The sequence below is a fragment of the Leptinotarsa decemlineata genome, unplaced genomic scaffold (genome assembly GCF_025532065.1).
Source record: "Leptinotarsa decemlineata unplaced genomic scaffold, Ldec_3_MD MMD2_tig00000505_RagTag_RagTag, whole genome shotgun sequence".
Classification (NCBI taxonomy): Eukaryota; Metazoa; Arthropoda; class Insecta; order Coleoptera; family Chrysomelidae; genus Leptinotarsa; species Leptinotarsa decemlineata.
In genome coordinates, this window is record NW_027412549.1 from 20,407,737 (window position 1) to 20,428,369 (window position 20,633).

Sequence of the window (20,633 nt, forward strand, 5' to 3'; positions counted from 1 at the left end):
CGTGTACGAGGAAGTGTCAAAAGACGATGCACTAGAAAATTCAGCCCAGCACGTTTGAGCTGAGCTATTGATTATAATAACCAGTTTTCCATTATTATGGATTAGCCATTTGAGGTATTTCCAATAGGAAATGTTAAGTGGACCTTTGACTGTCTCCATTCACTAGAAAGGATAAACTATTCAGTGGAGCTTTCTATATTTCGATTTGGTCCCGTTCACCACATGTACGTTGGTAAGAAGACGGTGAGAGCCAGGAAGAGAGGGAGAGAGGTATCTCAAGTCTCTCATTAGATTCGACAGGCTGTCGCATCTTACAAAATGTGAATCAACACTTTGGTATGAACCTTCTTCATGCGAAATAAACGAACCTTCTTCATGTGAAATAATTGTTCACTCTGTATGTAAGTAAGTAGAAATGGAGCAGTTCCACTAAGCATCAAAACAGAAAAAGTTGTGCCCGTCTTCAAGAAAAAATTTCGCACTCTGTTAGAGAATCATTGTCTGGTAACTGTGCCATATAGTTCCGCAAAAATTTTTGAATATGCATTTTTAGATAGACTCATCAATTTTGGAAAAATACGGTTTTTGCCGTAACATGTTTACATCCACGGCAATGTATTCTTTCCATTGAATTGCCCAGTTTATCGATGCGAATGAATGCTCTGTTGCAATATTTTGCGACTTCAGTAGGGCCGTTTGTTGTGTGAACCATCGAAAGTTAATGAAAATATTGAAAAGTTGCGGCATAATGTATATACCATTGAACGGGATTTCATACTTTTTAACAGAGAGAAAACAAGCTGTAACGCTTCAAATTCAACACGATGAACAAAATGAAATCATGCCCTCGAATAGTGAGGAAATCGGAATGGGCGTTCCACAGGGCTCGATCTTGGGTCCAATTCTAATAATTTTCTATGTAAACCATTTTGATGCGATTATTGGTAGTGCATATGCAGTATGATTAGCAGGATCCTATTTCACAACACTTAAAATACTCAGACACTGAAAATTCACTCTTGCCGAAAAAACACTGATGATAATGAAATTAAAATTGGTGAATTACTATGCAGAATACACATGCAGAGGTTAGGTTTTTGGAAGTATCTCTAGATGAATATCTCTCCTGAAAATTTCATTGCCACACGTTAAAAGGTGAGACCTCGTTACTCCTTAGCTAGCACAAGTTTCTCAACTTCTGAGAGTTGTCGTTCATATGGGGGCGACAGCTGATTAACGGAAAAACAGATTTTGAACAGAATTATCTTCTAAACTGAATTATTTGAAATTTATCTTCATTAATCTACTAGAAGTGAAATTGTAAATGTTTATAGTGCCCAAGTCAAATCGAGACTGGATATGGCATTTGCACAAAAACAAATTTTGAGATGTATCACGAGAGTTTCTAGCAGTGAATCGTGTGTTTATGTTTTTCTAAATAAAAACGAATTGACTCGACATTCGGATATTCATGCTTATGAAACAAGAGAAATGCAACATTTTTGTGTGAATTCAGCAAGAAGAAAAATAAATTCATGTGCTTCCGATCATTTTGGCCTCAAATTATTCAACAATCTCTCAGAAAAACTAAAGTATAAAAATAAATTGTCTTCATTCAAACATGAATTTAAAAACTTTTCAATAGATTTTTTCATAGTATATATTTATGATTTTATGTAAATTTTATTTTATTTCACTTTGACGTACAACTAATTGACAATTCGAGTACATCTAAGCCATGCCAAGAAATAAAAATAAACATCGATTGATTGATTGGTTGATTGAAGGATAGTCAGTTCAATATCCTGAATTTCTTGTTAGATATTCACAAACTCTCCTACAATTAACGTATTATCTATTTTCCTCACTTTTTGATTAACTATACGTCTTCAACATAATGTTTCACGCACTATTAATATTTTTCGGTTAGTGTGTGTGAACCTGTTGATGATAAATCTATTATTATCATTTATTATTATGGATTTTGTTCGAACCTTCTGATAAATACGATAAAAAATAATTTGTTCTCTTTTTATGAAAACCTGTCACATGACGCTATTACCAACAATGATTTTTTTGCAAAATATAATTGATACCTTGAAAAACGAGTTCGAACAACTTCTGATTCGAATCGAACCTAGTTTCATTTTGTTGGATGCGACATGAAGGTCAGTGTTGATCGCTGAATTCAGTTCAATTTCTGGTGTCAGTATAACAGTTTCTTGAATTGGTAAGTAGATTTTTTTATTCACAAAAAAACCTCCACAACCTTTTTGGGTCACAAGCGACTGAATTTGTTTAATCAATAACCGTTCCTTCAACATATCAGTATTTTTCAAAAATTAAATACTATTTTTTTTGTTTCTATAGTCTGATAATAGTTCTAAACTACGGGATCAAACTTGTCCCCTTCTATATAACATATAACTATTAGCTGCACACTTTACATACTTTACTTACAAAATGAAGTGGATTTTAATTTTTTTTGAAAAATGATAATCGTTCATCAATTTCTAATTTGTCTTCTCCAAAGTAGTTCACCTCAGATTTAATACAATTGTGTCAGCGTTTTTTTCCAATCGTCAAAGCAATTCTGATATGCACTTTTTGGTATTTCCTTGAGCACTTTTAGTATTTACTTTTTATCTGTTCAATCGTCGCAAAACGTCATCCTTCCTTAGGTTTCTTCAATCTTGAGAACAAGTAAAATTCACAGGGTCCAAATCTGGTGAATACGGTGGCTGAGGCATGATTATGGCGTTGTTTCGGGCTAAAAAATCATGAAAACGCAATAAAGAGTGAGCAGATGCATTATCGTAATACAAAAGCTATGAACTGGTTTTCCATTATATTTTTTTTGTATTGCTTCTCGTAAGCCGCGCATAACTCCTTATAGACCGTACGACTATATGGCAAGAACTATTGATACTCTACGTCACGGTAATCAAAGAAAACAGTTAGCAAAACCTCGATATTTGATCGAACCTGGCGTGGTGTTTTGATCCTGACCCTGCTGGATTCTTCCATTGGGACGGTTGGAGTTACCAGCTATGATCCTTTTGAGCAAATTTGGATTGCCGTTGATGTTATCTGACAATTCCTGAGCAATGCTCATGCGACGGTTTTTTTGGTCAAAATTCAGAAATTTGGAACGAACTCTGCTGCTACTCACATCATGTCAAAAATTTACCAAAAAATTGCATGGCATGAACCAATCGATATACCGATATCCTCAGCAACTTCTCCAATAGGGATTCGACGATCCTTCATAAACATTTTCCTTACTTTCCAAACATTTTTATCGGTTCTTAAGGAGATAGGAGTCTAGGATGAGAATCGTCATTCACTTCTTTTTGACCTTCTGTGAAAATCTTTTATCATTTTCACACAAACACACATACGATGAAAACGCAAGTCTCACGTTTCAATCCTCAAAACTGGAAAGATATCCAAATTATTTTTGTCCAAAAATTATGTAACCCCTTCCAGCTATCTTTGAAAAAGATCATCAGATCAAACAATTGATATGCATGATTTCAGGAATACTAGACAGAAGTTTCACCTTCATGGTACTTTGGTGTTGAATTATCATATTGTTCAAATCATTGATCAAAACGAATGAATTGTTGAGTGGAAGTACAAAACTTGTTCATTGAACAAGATTTTTCAACTGTGCCTTTGCGTTGATGGGCGTACTCATTCATTTTGATTAATTTTTGATATTTTGTTATATATATCTTTGTGATCAAAATATTATTCATTAATATCAGTATCAGAAATGAGAAATTGAACTCTTGTGTGAAGTTTTTCGATTTATTTTCCATATATAGTTTGAGATGCCAATGTATCACGTTATTATTTCGTAATTCATTTTGATATTCAGTGCATTTTTTTAATGTCCTCCTCTTTGTATTTTTGAACGGGTCAACTCAAAAAATAGAGATTTGGAATAATGAAATCAATGCATGACTACTTTATTTTGAAGTGGAATTGACAGATGAAACTTTCAAGTTGGCGACTGGGCGCCATCTGGGGAAAAATTGAACACAAAGGGGGTTCTTGTGACACATCTTTTTGAAGCTCCTGACAGATGCTTCACAATCCTAGAAAACATAATTTTTTATAATCAATTGATACAACGATGAAAATAAAATAAAAACAACAATAAAAATTAATTGGAGCTCCGGGGCGACTTCATTGATTCCAGTGGCGCATTTGCTTTTTCAGCTGCAGGAAAACCCGGAAAAACCTGCAGCACCACATCATCTGAATATCTTGATCTATCAATGTTCTCTCTCTTATAAAACAAAATGTAGGGTGTCTCCAGGGGCTCCAATGAATTCAATGCATCGCCAGAACACTTCGTGACACGACTATCTCAAACTTCAACCAGTCCGTTTCTTCTTTGACCAAGGCGTAATAATAACCAAATTCAACGCCCAGAACCACAGTGAACAATGACCGATGAATATTATAATAGTGGTCTGCTAGGTTGAAATGTTCATCTATTTCGAACCTTCCAAAGAGTTTCTTGCTTCCGTTGGAGGTTGAGTCTTGTTTGAAAATCATCAGTGTTATTATTAGATTGACTGGTGCCTCAGCTATACTTGTTTCCTTATAACAGTCAGTTAGTTTGGCGCATGTTTGACAATACAGTCGATCATCACCCGACAGTTGTGTAATTTACAAGCTTTTAAAATAAACCGTCGTATACAGGATGCTGTCTATTTATCGTTTTAGCAAAAATTAGTTTTTCGTAGTCCCCCACTTAAAGAAAATGGGTGAAAAAATAAAACTCCACTTGGATGACCATGACTTCGAATCCAAATGAATTTTTCAATTCTCAACCAATTTTCCAAATAACATTTCCCGAGATTTTTCAAAATAAGAGTACTTTACTCCTGTCACAAAATCAAATATTTCAAGGCTTGTCGTATATTACATGTGTTGTACTGTATTTTTTGTACTGTTAGTTTTTTAGTGTATGTTTGATTTCAGGACATGCACAAACTTTTATCAAGAATAACTTTCTGTTGAAAAACTCTTAATAAATAAGTTTCCCATATGACAAATTTTGATCTTTGTAAGTGAATATGGATTTACAATAGGGTAACCGTTATTTTCTTCATTAGAGTAGTCTGTACAGTTTCCCATTCATTGTTGACCATATCAAATTGGATTCTCAATAACATATATGTATGATTATGGTAAATCAGTTTTATTTCCTCTGTTTTCGAAGATTTTCGATGCTGCATAATAACAAAATATTTCATTCACTGTTCTTACAATGGAGACAATAATAACACTGTTCTCTCTCTCTCCCTCAATAGTTTTGGCTTCAACTTTCATTCAGGCGCATTTACTCATGAGAATATTGTTGTTTTGGTTATTTGTATAATGACAGTGACACCCTTTCATTTTTTCTCACATATAATCAGTGGGCACACTTGAAGACTGGTTATAAATCAAATCATCTTAAAGAACAATTCATTCAGGCCAGTCTCAACCCCCTACACAGTAGGTAAATTGACTGACACCAATCAGAAAACAACTTCTCACCTGGCTAATACCACAAAGGGCGTTGAATTATATCCGACAGGTGTCAGTGCAGGATTCTCCACAAAAGTTATTCCTGCATATGCTGTTGGCGATACAACTGCCGCAATAGATTTTCAATTATCAGACCACACTTGCAGATCGGTTTCGGGCTGTTTGGCCACTCGTCAGTGCAAGTTAGTGTATATCATCAACATAAAGTCGATTATTTCCGATAATTGATAATCAAATTCCTTCAGAGTATCAATCCTCGAACTGAGCTGATGCATACAACAAACAACAGGTTTGTCGTCGCCCCATCTGCCTGTGAACCAACTGCATACCCAAAATTTGTCTAATTCCTCGTATAAGGAAAGAAAACTTTTCACATATAGTCATCGCCAACAGCATATGCAGGAATAACTTCTGTGAAGAATCCTGTACTGACACCTGTCGGATATGATTCAACGCCCTTCGTGGTATTAGCCAAGGGAGTAGTTGATTTCTGACAGGTGTCAGTCCATTAACCTACTGTGTAGGGAGTTGAGACTGGCCTGAACGAATTGTTCTTTTTGATGATTTGACATCTATTCAGTTTTCCTCTTCTTCATTTCTATAGACAATTTTTGACAATGCCTATTGTTTATGGGTTACATACGAGTAAAGTTAGAATAGAATAATTGGTTTTTAACCTGACTCAAAAATTTGGATTCAAGAGGGCGAAAATTTTCTGAATGACCATTTCTTCCCTGGCACCACTTAGAGTGAGTTCATTAAATCATTAAAATTGAAGCCCATTCATTTATGAGGTGGAAATTCAAATATAATTGTTCAGAATATTTATTCAAATATTAATTTGAATTATAAAACAACAACAAAAATTTACTGGCGCTCCAAGGCGACTTCACTGATTCCAGTGGCGCATTTGTTTTTTCAGCTACAGGAATGAATTTTGAATTGCTTCACGATAATTATTTATTTATTTATTTATTCAACGGCAAAGCCAATTTACAAAAACATATTTAACAAAATGTGAGGAACTACAAAGTATTTTGAATGCTCATGTCTAATGTCTACATGTCTACGATTTATAATTTTACAAAACATTTTCCAAAGTGTGAAATGATAAATAATAAATAAATCTTTATGTTTTGTGACTATATCACTAAAAGATGAAACAATTCTGGTACTTACAAGAAAAAAGATGTAACAAGTGATTCATTAAGCAGATCTAAGTTATTATGATATCGATTTCCCAGCTTCAAAATACGAGGCATCGGACTGTTAAAAGGAAAATTTTTTGCCAAAAAAATTATCCTATCAAATTTGTCTATTTCTAGTCATGTGTGTCGAAATAACCAATGAAACCATCATTACACTGATAACTACCCATGGATAGTTTTCACGGGTAGTTATCACTTATGTCATGACATTGCTAAGCAACCAACACAATAAAGTTGTTTGACATTTCAGTAATTCAATTTATTTCGAAAATGTCACTTCCTCGCTTTGGTGTTCATATTTGAATATTGATCAGGAACATCATAACCAAATAATCAATAGTATGCGTGGAAACACCTATGCAGTAACCGAGGCAAATACAGCAAGATCAACGTAATATCATTATACGAATTGTTCTTTTAATAACTGTGTGTTCAATAAATAATTTTGTTCGAATTGCAAAAAATTTTCTCACCGAATATCCCTCGAACATTGATAAATAACTCATAATTTTATCACAACTTCCTCAAGCACGTTATTTTAGGTAACATCCCTCCGCCTTCGGCGTCGGGATGTTACCAAATAACGTGCTTTCGAAAACTGTGATAAAATTATTTCGTTAGTTATCAATGTCCTTGGGATATTATAGCTGATAGTTGGTATGGAAAAAATGAATAAGAAAAATGTCGGTATTTCTGGTAACTTTTTGTTTGATATGAAAAGTTATTAGTTGAAATAGTTCTGGGCGGTTTATTTCACTATTTATTAATTTCAAGAGGAAACTCAAGTTCATAGAAATTCTCCTATCTTCCATCTTATGTTTAACTTGGTTAAGAGTTGACTGTACTCATATTCATTTCGTTGAATACCAAAATGAAAAGCACAATTTTTTTAGGAATTTCTTTTGAACATTCTCAATCAAATCGATATTTACATTATAGTATGGGTCCCATATAACCGAACAATATTCAAGAATGGATCTTACGAAAGCACAATATGAAATATTTTTTGTTTTAATTGAAAAATCAGTAAAAATTCTCAACACAAAACCCAGCTTTTTGAGACTTTTTGCCACAATTTCTGATACATGAAGAATAAAATTAATTTCGCTATCGAATTCAAAACCCTGATCGCGAATAAATATTTCTCTTTCAAGAGCTATATTATTCAATGTATATTTTAAGAATATTGGACTTCTAATTTTAGCGAACGTAATGATTTGACACTTATCAATGTTTACGTCTTACAATTTATTTCTACTCCACATGGAAAAGGCTTCGAGGTCTTTTTGAACTAATTCAGCATCCTCGCGGCAAGTAATTGCTCGATAAAGTTTGAGATCATCAGCAAACATAAGAAATTCTTAATATTGGAAAACAAACTCTATGTCCGATACAAATAAGTTGAACAGCAGTGATCCCATATGGGATCCCTGATGATTCGCCAAATGACTTGGCGAATATTACTTCAACAATTGATATTTTGTGTTACTGAAGTATTATGATTTCACAGGTGACATCAATAGACGCATCTGACATGGATACCACTTCCGATTACTTTGAAGACTTACCTATCGTTTTGGAAAAAGGCTTGAAAAAGAATGGTAGAACTATAGAGGATTTGAAAAAAGACATTCATATAGTAAAAGAATGGATTCAAACGCAACCACACTTTCCGGAAACACCAGGTGATCATTCAACTAGTTTTCCTAACCAATAATAGAATTTTTCATACCTGATTTGGGGAATTAGCGTATCTTAAATGATGCCTTTGATTCCAGGTGGTCATTGTTGGTCATAATCCATGAAAAAAAGTTCTTATAAACGTGTTTCCAAACTTTCTTCGTTTCCGAGTGATAGTGTCACAGTGTTACTAAAAATATTGTTTTTCATCAATAACTGACAGTTATCGATTATTTATTGACTGCACTACATATGTTTCTCATGAGAAATAAGGAGCTTCTTTTCATGAAATTATATATGGAATTGTAATTCCAGTGGCGTCACGGAGGGTTTCTTGGTTTATTTCTTTGGTGACGTCATTGTACGCCAGTGTTTTTGCTACGTTTGATATTATTTCAAATAGTTGAAAAATGTGTTTTGATATCCGTCGCCACTTGATCAAACTTTGAAATTGAAATATGTTTGGATAGTAGATGGAATACGTATTCAAACTGCTACTTAATTTGTATTTTGTTCGGACAACAACGTAGGTAATAATGATAATATTTGGAACGAGATGCCCAAAATTGGAACCTTGACTTGCAATACAGGCAACGAGTCTCCTCCTCATCGAGTGCCGCACACGTTTGAAAAATTCTATGAGTATTCTGTATAAATAATTCTATTTCTCAAGTCATTTCAATCGAAAACTGGTGTCGCATGGAAAAGTGATTTAAGATACCCCCAGGAGAATTATTCCCGTGAGTTCAAGTCTGGACATCTAGGTGGCCATAATTGAGGTCCCGCGCGACCTATTCACTGATGAGCAGAAGTATCAGCAAGATATTCACGAGCGGTTTCACTGGAATGAGCTGGTGCGTACATTACCTAAAAATTTTGTCTTACTAGAAATTGGGAGAAGCAAATGCGGCCCTATGAGATGATCACCGAAATTTCCCACCTAGACGTTCATTGAAAATTCTTGCTGAAATGTAGTTTCTACAGTAGCAAGAGAATTCTCGTAGGGGATTATGGTAGAATTCTCGGTAAGAGTTTTGTGACTCGACGCCGGGGTCTCAATTTGCCTATTTCAAAGCGTCGACGCTTGGCAGTAGGTGGATTGAGACCCCGGCGTCAGGTCACGAAACGCTTACAGCATGGCACTTCCTGAGGAGTAGGCAGACATATAGGTAGATATATAGCACAAATGTTATACCGTATATGTTTCATTCACTTTGACTCAATCGTTATATGTTTTCGAATATTTGATATAATTTGCATGTTCATACCAGTTTTATTCGCCACGAAATTTCAAATTTTATTTTCCAGATGATAACACAATAGTGAACTTTTTGTTCATGAATAAGTTCAGTATTGAAAATGTCAAGAACAAATTTGACATGTATTATACAATAAGAACTGTACTACCAGAATTTTTTCGTAACAAACATCCTCTTCAATCTCGAATGCAAAATACAATGGACACCATGTAAGTATAATGATGGAATGAGTAGAGATATTGATAATTGTTTTCTTCTGTTCATATGGAGTAGCCTATAGTTTCTTCCACGACAATAATTATGTTATTTGTTTGTGATTGTAATGTAATTTCTTGAAAAATCTATTGGTTTTCATTTCTCCTTCAAGTTCACAACTGTTTTTTATATTCATGAAAATATACATGATTTCATAGAAAAAATAGCGATACAGGAGAACTTTTCATACTATAAATGATCATAGAGTTCAACGAAAAACATTCAATACACCGAAAACTCAAGATCCTTCACTAACGGGACAATAAGGTATTGAATCAGGAGAGATTCGAGGTCGAAACTTTCTCGCCTATGTTCCACTTTCCATGTAAATGAATTAGGTAAATTTCACTGGGCAAGATGGTTTCCAACTGAGAGAGATTTGAACTCGAAGTTAGAAAGATTCGAAGCGAAAGAAATTTGATGACGGTTGCATCGAATATGACGGTTGCAACGACTGATTTGTGTACTTGTTGTTATTACAGATTCACACGATTCTTGCCAAAGTCGTCGTCGTCGTCGTTAAAAACTGGTTTGATGGTGAAGCGAACAGAATGTCGCTGAGAATGTTTTTTTTATCACCTTATGATATATAAAAAATTCAAGCAATCATCATTTGATGTTTTTTGTTTCAAGTTTTTTTATAATTATTCTTAATAACAGTGTATTCTCAAATGGATTTTCAGTGTATATTTTCAACTAACGCATCGTTGTTATTTTGATGGACGAAGTTTTCAGCGATAATTGATGGAATCTCACCATTCCATTCTGAAGACCAATTATTCTTGCTCGAACGGAAGTGCCGTGTTTACTCACTAACTCATTGGGTGAACAGATGAAACATTAAATTTTGGTGAAACTTTTTTTAAACTATTTATCAAGGACAAAACACAAGCACTACAGGAAAAGCCTTGAGGCGGTGCCTGTGCAAAAACTGTGATATACATTGGATTTGAATCGCTAGAGATCAAATCCATTTGGAAAAACATTTCCGGCAACTTCATTCCACAAAAACGCAGTTCTCTAAGTGGAAGAGTTCTTGAAGAGTGGAGTTCGAAGTGTACTAAGTTGAAGCTCAAAACTATGAGCAGCAACAGTCCGTTGCGTATTTCTGATATGTACCGCTCTTGGTGGAATCAAATGTGCCACATCACCTGAACACTTCTCATGAAAGTATCTATGGAAGAGAGACAAATCTCCAACCCTTCTTCGATGTTCCAGACTATCAAGGTTGCAAGTGACGTTCGCGTCTCCTGTCAGGCGTATGTCTCTTTTCAGGATGGAATCCAGCAGTTTCTGGGCATCATGAGGGGCGGACCTCCATACATTTGAACATTACTCCAGAAAAGGTCTGCTCTGAGCTTTAAAAAGCATCAAAAGTTTTGGAGGTATGTACTGTTTTCCGATTTGGAACAGGTTTCCGATCTTTCGAGAAGGAACCTTTGCAATTTCAGCGACATGATTGTGCCACGACATATTGTTGTCCTATTTAACACCCAACAAACTTATCGAAACAGAGAGCGCAATTGTCTGACCTGACATCAGTGTATCTGGTTCGGAGCCATCTATCTCTCTGGAGAAAACCGATTTCTCAATTAGAAATCAATTCTAGATCCTTATTGAAATATGCAACCTCCTGCTGCCGATGAAGATGTGCATCTGCAGCCGAAGTTCTGGAATCCAAATGAAATAACGAGACAAGTGTGCTGTTGTCAGCAAAGCAATATATTGGATTGTGGGTTTTTCTCAATGAGTCGTTGATATACAATGAAATGAGGAACACTAGCACTGACGGTATAGGTATTCGAAAAATATCTATGAATGTTGGAGATAATATGGTTTCCTGGGGAACACCAGCACTTATGGTGAAAATATTCGTAAGATATCCATCGACGACCACTTGCAGGAAACGTTATTTCAAGAAGCTGAAGAGCTATATACAAAAATGATCCAACAAGCCATAGCAAGCCAGCAAACCTTTATTTCCACTCACGGTCAGAGGCCTCGGAAATATCAAGCGCAGCGGCTCTCGACTCTTCATGTTTCTTGATTGCGTTATCCCAAATATGGGTGACATACGATAGAAGGTCGCCTGTTAATCTTTGTTTCCGAAAGCCATATTCATGATCGCTCAAGATGTTTAAGTCTTCCAAATATTTATGGATATGGTGATTTACGGCTTTCTCAATGATTTATAATTTCACTGATAGCAAAGCGACTGGTCTATGGTTATTTGGGAAATTTTACTTGCCCTTCTTGGAAATGAGCAATCTTCGAACAAGAAAAAAACCTCTTTTTTGTAAGACAGGTTGAAAAGTCTGAAAAATACTGGTGTGAGTTCATTCGCGCACTTTTTTGGTGTTATTCACCAGATATATTTCACTTCAGTTGTTCTTCATCTCTTGAATGGTTCTTCATCTTCTGAATAGTTCTTTCAACGAAAAATTGAGGAAAAATAAATGTTGCACTTTCTTAGACGAAATCAAGTCGAATATTATGCTCATATTGCTTGTGTAGTTTGATTATCTTCCGCTTCAAAACCTTGCCCCGTGTGTGGAGGGTTTCGGTTTACGACAGGAGAATTTATTCAGATACTGTCCTCCAGTAATAGTCTAATCAAAAACATGAAAAATAGAGATGAAGATCCTAAAATATGAGCGAGAGCTCATTCGATTCGGAATCATAGAAAAATTGTTTTGGAGGATTTTGGTGCAGGTGAAAATATGCAATTGTTATTAACAAAATAAGATAAGTATTTAGTTTTTCGTTAATAACTCAAAAAATATTGATATTTAGGCAATTTTGAAAAGAGCTCGTTAAAGAGAAGGAAATTTCCGATAAAAAAGTCCCAACTTCAGAAACTCTATCTCCATTATTTATAATTTTAATTTGATTTTGAAAATAGGATTCCGCGCGGCTGTTTCGGCATGCGAGGGCTGCCCCTAAAGAGAGTTTATCAGAAGAAATAATTTTTTTATAACATAAAATGTCATTTTAAAAATTTGAAAAAATTCTAGTACCTTCCTAACACTTGAATGAATCGAGTCCCATAGAAAAAAATTTCAACGCCATTTTTCAAAAAGTTATTCAATTGTTAACTAACAAATTTTTTCCCAATCTCCGTTTGCATAAATAATGGGATAAAAGGTATGAATAATTGACCTATAAATTTCAAACTTCGTGGAGCTTTTTCGATATATAATTCATACGATCCTGCGATGAAAGTTCATTAACATTTATTAATGTATTAATTATAATTTTTTATAACTATTGCAAAATGAAATACCTGAAAATTGTTGATAAATTTTTTTCTCAATTGATATTTAGCTATGTCTGTTTTTACATTGAACAATGGCAGTTATTAACATGGGATATGAATTTTTTACGTAATTTGTTTATCAAATTTTATTTAACACATAGAGATATTCAATATTTTTGAAGAAAAATTTTTCGCCATCATGTTGTCTAGAGATAATGATGATTTAAAAAATAATTTTTTACTTAATTTATATGTTTGATTGTTTAAAATCAATTTTTTCATATTTCGATTGTTTAAATAATCAATTGTGACATGATTCTGCTGTTTAAAATCATAATTCACAATTTTAAATAGTTTGGCAGAAATTTTTTTTTATTTATTATTCAATTGTTTATTAGTTCAACAATTTGTTATAAACAAATATTGACCAATGTTATATTTTTTTCTGGAGCAGAAAAAAATTACAAAAGCAGCTATATATAAAAAAGTGCCGTTAAATTTTTTTTATTACCGTATCGTAAGGTATTAAACAGTATTATAATGAATGGAAAAAAAAATTATGGCACTTTTTTATATACTTATAGCTGTTTTTATAATTTTTTTTGCTTCAGAAAAAAAATATAACGTTGGTCAATATTTGTTAATAACAAATTGTTAAACTAATAAACAATTGAGTACCTAATGAAAAAAAACCATTTTTTTTGACAAACTATTTAAAAATGTAATTTTTCAAAAATAAGTTTTATTCTTCCTCTTTGAAGATGATCACTTGGTGATCGAAACACATGTCGAGGTGTTAAAAATAACGATTTGGTGTTGGGGAAAAAAACTCCAGTAATATTCAAATGCATAGTTGATTTTTCGGACTGTTCCGGTAGAGATTTTGTTAAATTTGAATTTATAGAGAAAAATCGGCCAAAAATCGCTTAATGACATCATATTCTAATAAGCTGAAGAAGGCCAAAAAACTAAAATTTGAAAAAATTGAGAAAGTTGAGTAAATATCATTTCCACGAAAATCTTTCACAGTTACTGAATCATAATTTGAATATCATCAATACGGAAATCATAACTCTAGCAATACTTCAATCGACCCATAATCGCCCTATCAATTTCGTATCATTACGGTATCTTCTTTTACTTAACGCAAAACCCAGAAGGGATAAGTGGAAAAATCGGGCATATGTGAACTAGAATATGGTGACAGCAGCTCATACATACCAGACAGGCAAAAATTTCAACATAAGTTACCGTGAGCATGTGTTATCAGATAAAAAATCATATATTTGGGACATCTACAAGAAACAGACCACACAATGAATGAAAAAAACATTAAAATTTTCCATGAGTGCATTGAGAGAAGGAAGAGGAATTTGTTGGAAGCTTTGAAAATAAATAAATTGTATAAAAACCCCAATTTCAAAACCCTAATTTAGGATTTGCTGATATTTGGAACAATCCATAAGTGTTTTCGGTTCAATAGTCAGTTATTTTGATGTATTATAGAAGTTAAATATAATTATTGTTTTGGTATCTCAGACAAGGTATTGATGATTCAGGTAACATTTCTGTCATTTCAGGTACCTAAATGACATCAACTTTATCATTGTATATTCAAGGATTTTTTTGTCAAAATACCTCTGTTCACTCAAAAATGGTTCAATAAACCGAAACTGGTCTCAACAAGTAAACATCTCAGTGGAAGTTAGACGAAATCATTTTCTTTATCCAATATTCAATATGAAATTTTTTTACAAAATGAATAGGTTGAACAAGTGGATAATTTATTTCTCTCGCATATCACAAACCCTGAGTAACCTGTGATCACTAACTTTGGAGTCGATTCAATCCTCTTTCGATTGCAAAGTAACTCTTCGAATTCAAAAGGTCGTTTTATGAAGAATTGAAATCAAAAGGTCGTTGTATGAAGAATTGAAATCGCTCTCAAGCGAAGGGTCACAAGAATCCTGGTTTAGAAAAAATGATAGCGCCTTCTCCGCGATAAGTAATGTCAAACCAATGACTTTCTTCATCAGAAAATACTGAAAATGAATAAATTCCTTACACATTCTATTCGGCCCTGATATCTTGGCAACTGGAGAAGATACGTCACGCTGGAACCCGCTTTGACAAAAATCTACTTTTTTTTAGCCTACTTTACATACAAACGATACTAATAAATGTGGTGATATTCATTTTTCTGTAGTTACCGATCAGTTACCGATAAAGCACTATTGATATCATTCTAACAACGAAGGACGAGTAATAATGTTCATTGTAGTAGGTAACAACAAAATATTACTATATTTTATATTCTCTTGAAGTATAGCAAAAAAAGCTACCATAACTAGACTTCAAATTATAAAATAACAATTGTCCTCAAACTACAAACGATGGGGTTTATTGTATCTGAAATTAGATGTTTGTAGTCACACATTAAACACATCAAAAATGAATGAAATAAAATCGAGTATTTTTCTACTGCGCTAGCCTAGCATAACCTATCCTAACCAACATATGTAACCTGAAATCTGAAGTGAAAACTAACGTATATTAGAATGCTTTTTTTGGAAAAAAGCATCAACCTTCAACATCTAAACGAACTCATGTTAGATGTTTAGGATTGAGAATTATTTCCAACATACTAACATGAGTTCGATTTTGAATTCGGAAGTCAGGTTAGAAGTTGAGGGTAGATGCTTTTTTCCAAATAAAGCATTCTAAAATAAGTTAGTTTTTACTTCAGATTTCAGGTAAGATATGTTGGTTAGGATAGGTTATGTTAGGTTAGTTTAGTTGAAAAATACTTGAATTTATTTCATTCATTTTTGATGTACTCAGTGGTAACTACAAACATCTAATTTCAGCTACAATCAACTCCATCGTTTGTAGTTTGGGAACAATAATTGTAATTTTATGATTTGAAGTCTTGTTATCGTAGTATTTTTGCTATAGGTACTTGAAAAGAATATAAAATAAATTAATATTGTATTTCGTAGTTTGGACAATATCAATAGTGCTTTCTCAGTAATTGATAAGACTACACAAAAATGAACGTTACTTCATTTGATAATATCGTTTGTAGGTAGCTTAAAAAAAAGGTAGATTTTTTTCAAAGCAGGTTCCAGCGTGACGGAGTTCCCTGGAAGGGAACCATTTACGTCCCACTGTATATTTGAGATGAATATCAACTTTCACTGTGAATTTCATCAGTTCGGACTCCCATAGTTTTATATGATTCTATTGTGATTAGAAATGAAGTAAATTCACGACGTTTCGATTGTTAATGTCCGCAATCGTTTTCGGGTGATGACAATTCCTCCGAGAGGTGACTATTTATAGGTCATTCGAGCGCTTTCATCTATCTCCTCTTTCGTCTCTCCGCTTCATCGGTTAAGCGAGAGTTGACCATTTTTCGCTTGATTATACATTTTCATGTGTTGCGTATCTCTACGCTAGATTGACTAAATGTGTCATTGGACAACATATATACAGCATCTTTGAACTTCCTCTCAAACTTCTGAAAGCGCTCTAATGACCTATAGTCTTCTTTCGGAGATATAGTCCAGTCATCACCCGAAGATGTTTGTGAGACTAACAAACGAAAAGTCGTGAAGTAACTTGATTTCGAATCATAATGGAAACAAATTAGACAATGGAAGTCCGAACTGATGAAATTCACAGTGAAACATTGTCAACCACTTTCAAACATTAACTTTCATTCTCTCTTTCATGAGATCACCATTATTGAATTGCGTTATTGAATTGCATTGAGATCTAGTTCACAATTCCTTAGTGTCGAATAACGATATTTTATATTTATTCTCTACAATTTACAGGTTTTGGATATCTCTGCCAAAAGTAACCGATGAAGGCTATCGAGTAAACATTTTCAATCTTCCGCAAGCCAATTCCGAAAGCTTCGATGTGATCAATTGTTTAACATATTCGTATAACGTTTTTGAAGTGAGATTGCATGAAGATTACACAGTGGGGGAAATCTTCATTTACGATTGTAACAACGTTACCATGGGGCATGTGATCAAAGTTACGCCAACTATAGGTATAGTATTATTATCATTCGATAGTGAAAAAGTAATTTCTGTTTCAATAATAAAATTCTAGCTCAAAATATATCAGATTAGTGATGATAATAATGAATTTAATAATCACTCATATGTTCAACATGAAACAAAATGTAATACATTGATAGCTCTAGCTCTATTATGATAGATCAGTGAAGACTGGTCTTTCTGAGGAACCTGCGATACAAGATTAGAACCTAAAACAATAACTTTGTGATCATTTCCAGAAACTTGAATGAAAATACGAAAAAAACTCTAAAATCGATACTAATTACATGTATTCATAAAGGTTCTTTCATTGAGCGCTTCCTATGTTTAAATTTAAATAAAAGAAAGTGTGTATGTGAGATATTATTTAAATTCTTATCCGTTTGGAAGACCTAATGATGCCATTATATGTGGAATATAACATCATTCGAATGTCTTCTGGATGGAGTACATCCAGAACGTCCAATTTTCAATTACTTTGAATTTGACCGATGGCACGGGTTTTCTTGGCTTTGACGACCGGTGTGCTCTGTGGCTCATTCGCATACACCTGCGACTTAGGAAACCCACACAATTAAAAATCTAACGGGGTCAAATCACACGATTTTGGTGTCTTGTTCACATCACCTTATTTCATGTGGATTGGTTTCGTCCCAAATTCAACAATTTCGTTTGCTCACGTATCCATTCATCCGAAAATGGTCATCATCGCAAAAGATGATTTTTCCATTGCCAACTGCTTCAGAGCTCATTCAGCGAACACACGTCGTTTATGGTTGTTCACCTTCAGTTCTTGGGTGTATACCTAAGTCTGCTGTTTTGAAGTTTCGAGGTGGTGAACTAAGACTTTCTGTCTTTGTTTCTGATTATAGGATGCGTAATTGGCTATAGCGACTTCAGTACTTTCCGGTTTTCGTTATGTGTCAGGATACATTTTGTTTTATCAGATACGAAACAAATTTAAGAACAAAAGGAGATCTACAAAAGTTTTTTCGATTTGATATATGTAGTTGCTATCTTGTTTAACCAGATTGATGCCAAGGAGATCATTGAGGGCTCAAGTAGCAGATTTGTCTCTTTTAAAATATTCATGCCAAATATGAAAATTTCCTTCGTGCTCTCTTCTTCAGATCTTCGATATCAATTTCGAGGGTTTCAATTTTTTTCACGTTCGAAAAAAAACCGCATATCAACCGAAATTTCCAAGCCCTCCTTTAGAAATTCATACATCCTGAGTTATCTCCGATGACTGGATATTACTGCTGCGTAAAACGTGTTAATGTTGCGTCAGGTAGTTTGGTGTGCTGATACCTCTACCTGAATTGTCAATCACATTGACCGACCCTTTTCTACCTCATGATGTTTTTTTTTTTTGTACTCCTCAGAATTGTCTTCCATATTTCGTTGAGGTTCACAGCTTCTTCTTCGTTGAAATTATTCGTGTGTATATTAAACTCTATTGCCTCCCGTACCAGTTGGATATAGTATCCCTGGTTGATGGCAATGAGTTTCGTGTTTTCAAAAAGAATCTTATGGTTTCCTTCACTCAGTGCGCGCTCCGCCACAACCGACTTTTATTTTGACCTAATCTGCAGTTTTTTTATTTCTTTTGCTCCTTCAGCCTTCTTCTCATGGATCTTCTGGTGGTTCCGATGTATATCTTCCCACAAAGTATGCAATATTCCCCTGCTGCCGATAGTGGGCCTCTCTTGTCTTTAACCGACCTGAGACTCTGTTGTACCTTCTTGGTGGTTTTGGAAACCGTTTGGATATATTATTTTTTGTAATTGAAACCTGCTACCATGTGACCTTCCTCCGCGTTTTGTACCGAGGTCCTTTTAAGTTTCATGGCCTCAATGATCTCGGGTACACTGTATCCATTCGAGCCTGTTCAGTGAAAGTAGAGATGACTTCTCTCTTTTGATGGTGGTTCGATATTTCGTGCAGGTATCTATCCGTGTGCGTGGGTTTTCGGTACACCTTGTTTATTGGGTAAGTCTAGCAGTACATCGTTCGATGAGTACATCTAGGAATGCTGACCGCTGATTCTGTCCGGTCACCATTGTGAACTTGGGTTTTGAGCGTCCAAGTGGTCCAGGAAAAAGTTTGGAGTGATCCTTCCATGCTTTCAGATAACGAAAGTGTTATCCACGTAACGTAGCCAAAAGGTCGGTTTTAGTTCAAAGGTGCTAATTGCTTTATCTTCAAAATGTTTCGTAAATCAGTTGACTATCACTAGGCTAAGCGGACTTTCCAGCGCCACGTTATCTAGTTGCTCATAGAAATTATCCCTCCAATGAAAGAAACTTCCTGTGAGATTCCGACGATATCATCCGAAAAAAGTAGGTTAGCTCTCTCAGAAAGTCTTCCAGTGGGACATTGGTGAACAAAGACACAACATTGAAGTTGACCAGAATATCTATTGGCTCCAGAGTTGAGTTTCTAATTTTATTAACGAAGTTTGTCTAATTCTTGACGTAGAAGTTCATTTCTATCACATTAGGATGTGTGAGCGAGGCCATATGATTCGCCACGTGCTGGGTAGAACTCAACCTAGCTACTCGCGCCTGCAAAACGTCAGGAAGAAGTTTGAAAAATCGACAGCCTCCAAACTCCAAAAATAGTGACACTGAGATCCAGATATCGTTGGCGACTCCAGTTCATTTCTGTTTTTATTTCGTCAGTTTGTGCTGAGTTTATAGTTCAAATCAGCCTGCATAATTCTGAAGACGTAAGATCTTTTACAGGTTTATCTCCGTCAGTCATTATCAACAAACTTCATATTCACGACCGTAGTGGAATTAGTCAGCAAACTATTCAGTTATTTGAAAATTGAATAGACAAAAACTGACACGTTTTGATTTCACTGGAATATGTGACGTTGGACATGCAAAATTCATCTTCAATATAAATGACCTGTTTTACTTTTTCCTAATTATGAGTAATATATTGGTGCTATCTTCTCACATTCAGAACAGTTTCATATACTATACACTATTGAAGTCAACGGGCAAGCTCACTGTTCAGGTAGTTTCATTCGAAAGTATTTTCACTTCACGGACACATCAATAGTTTCGGGTAGAAATTCATAACAAATAGAAATTCAGAATAGTCAGAAGAAAATCAATCTGAAAATTAGGAATGAATCGTTCGCCAGTTGAATTCTAGTTATGAATAACATATCAATCAGGACTGAGAAATTGAAAAAAATCTCTTCTACCTACTCACACCATGAAATCTCAACATCTTTCTTTTTGAAATAATCATTATCATTTTCAGGACACCTTCAACAATAACACAAAACAAATACATCTCATCAACGCCCCGTCATATCTTGAACCTATTGTATCTT

The 20,633-nt window shown here is 34.5% G+C and overlaps 1 protein-coding gene across 1 annotated transcript; it reads left to right on the top strand.

Moving 5' to 3' along the window:
* Positions 1-2,098: 2,098 nt before the first annotated feature.
* LOC111517536 (uncharacterized) lies at positions 2,099-17,528 on the top strand. Its single transcript, XM_074174244.1, has 5 exons — positions 2,099-2,230; positions 8,269-8,443; positions 9,747-9,906; positions 17,048-17,271; positions 17,521-17,528. The coding sequence occupies exons 2-5, from the start codon at positions 8,293-8,295 to the stop codon at positions 17,526-17,528; spliced, it is 543 nt and encodes a 180-aa protein (XP_074030345.1). The 5' UTR covers positions 2,099-2,230; positions 8,269-8,292.
* Positions 17,529-20,633: the final 3,105 nt, after the last annotated feature.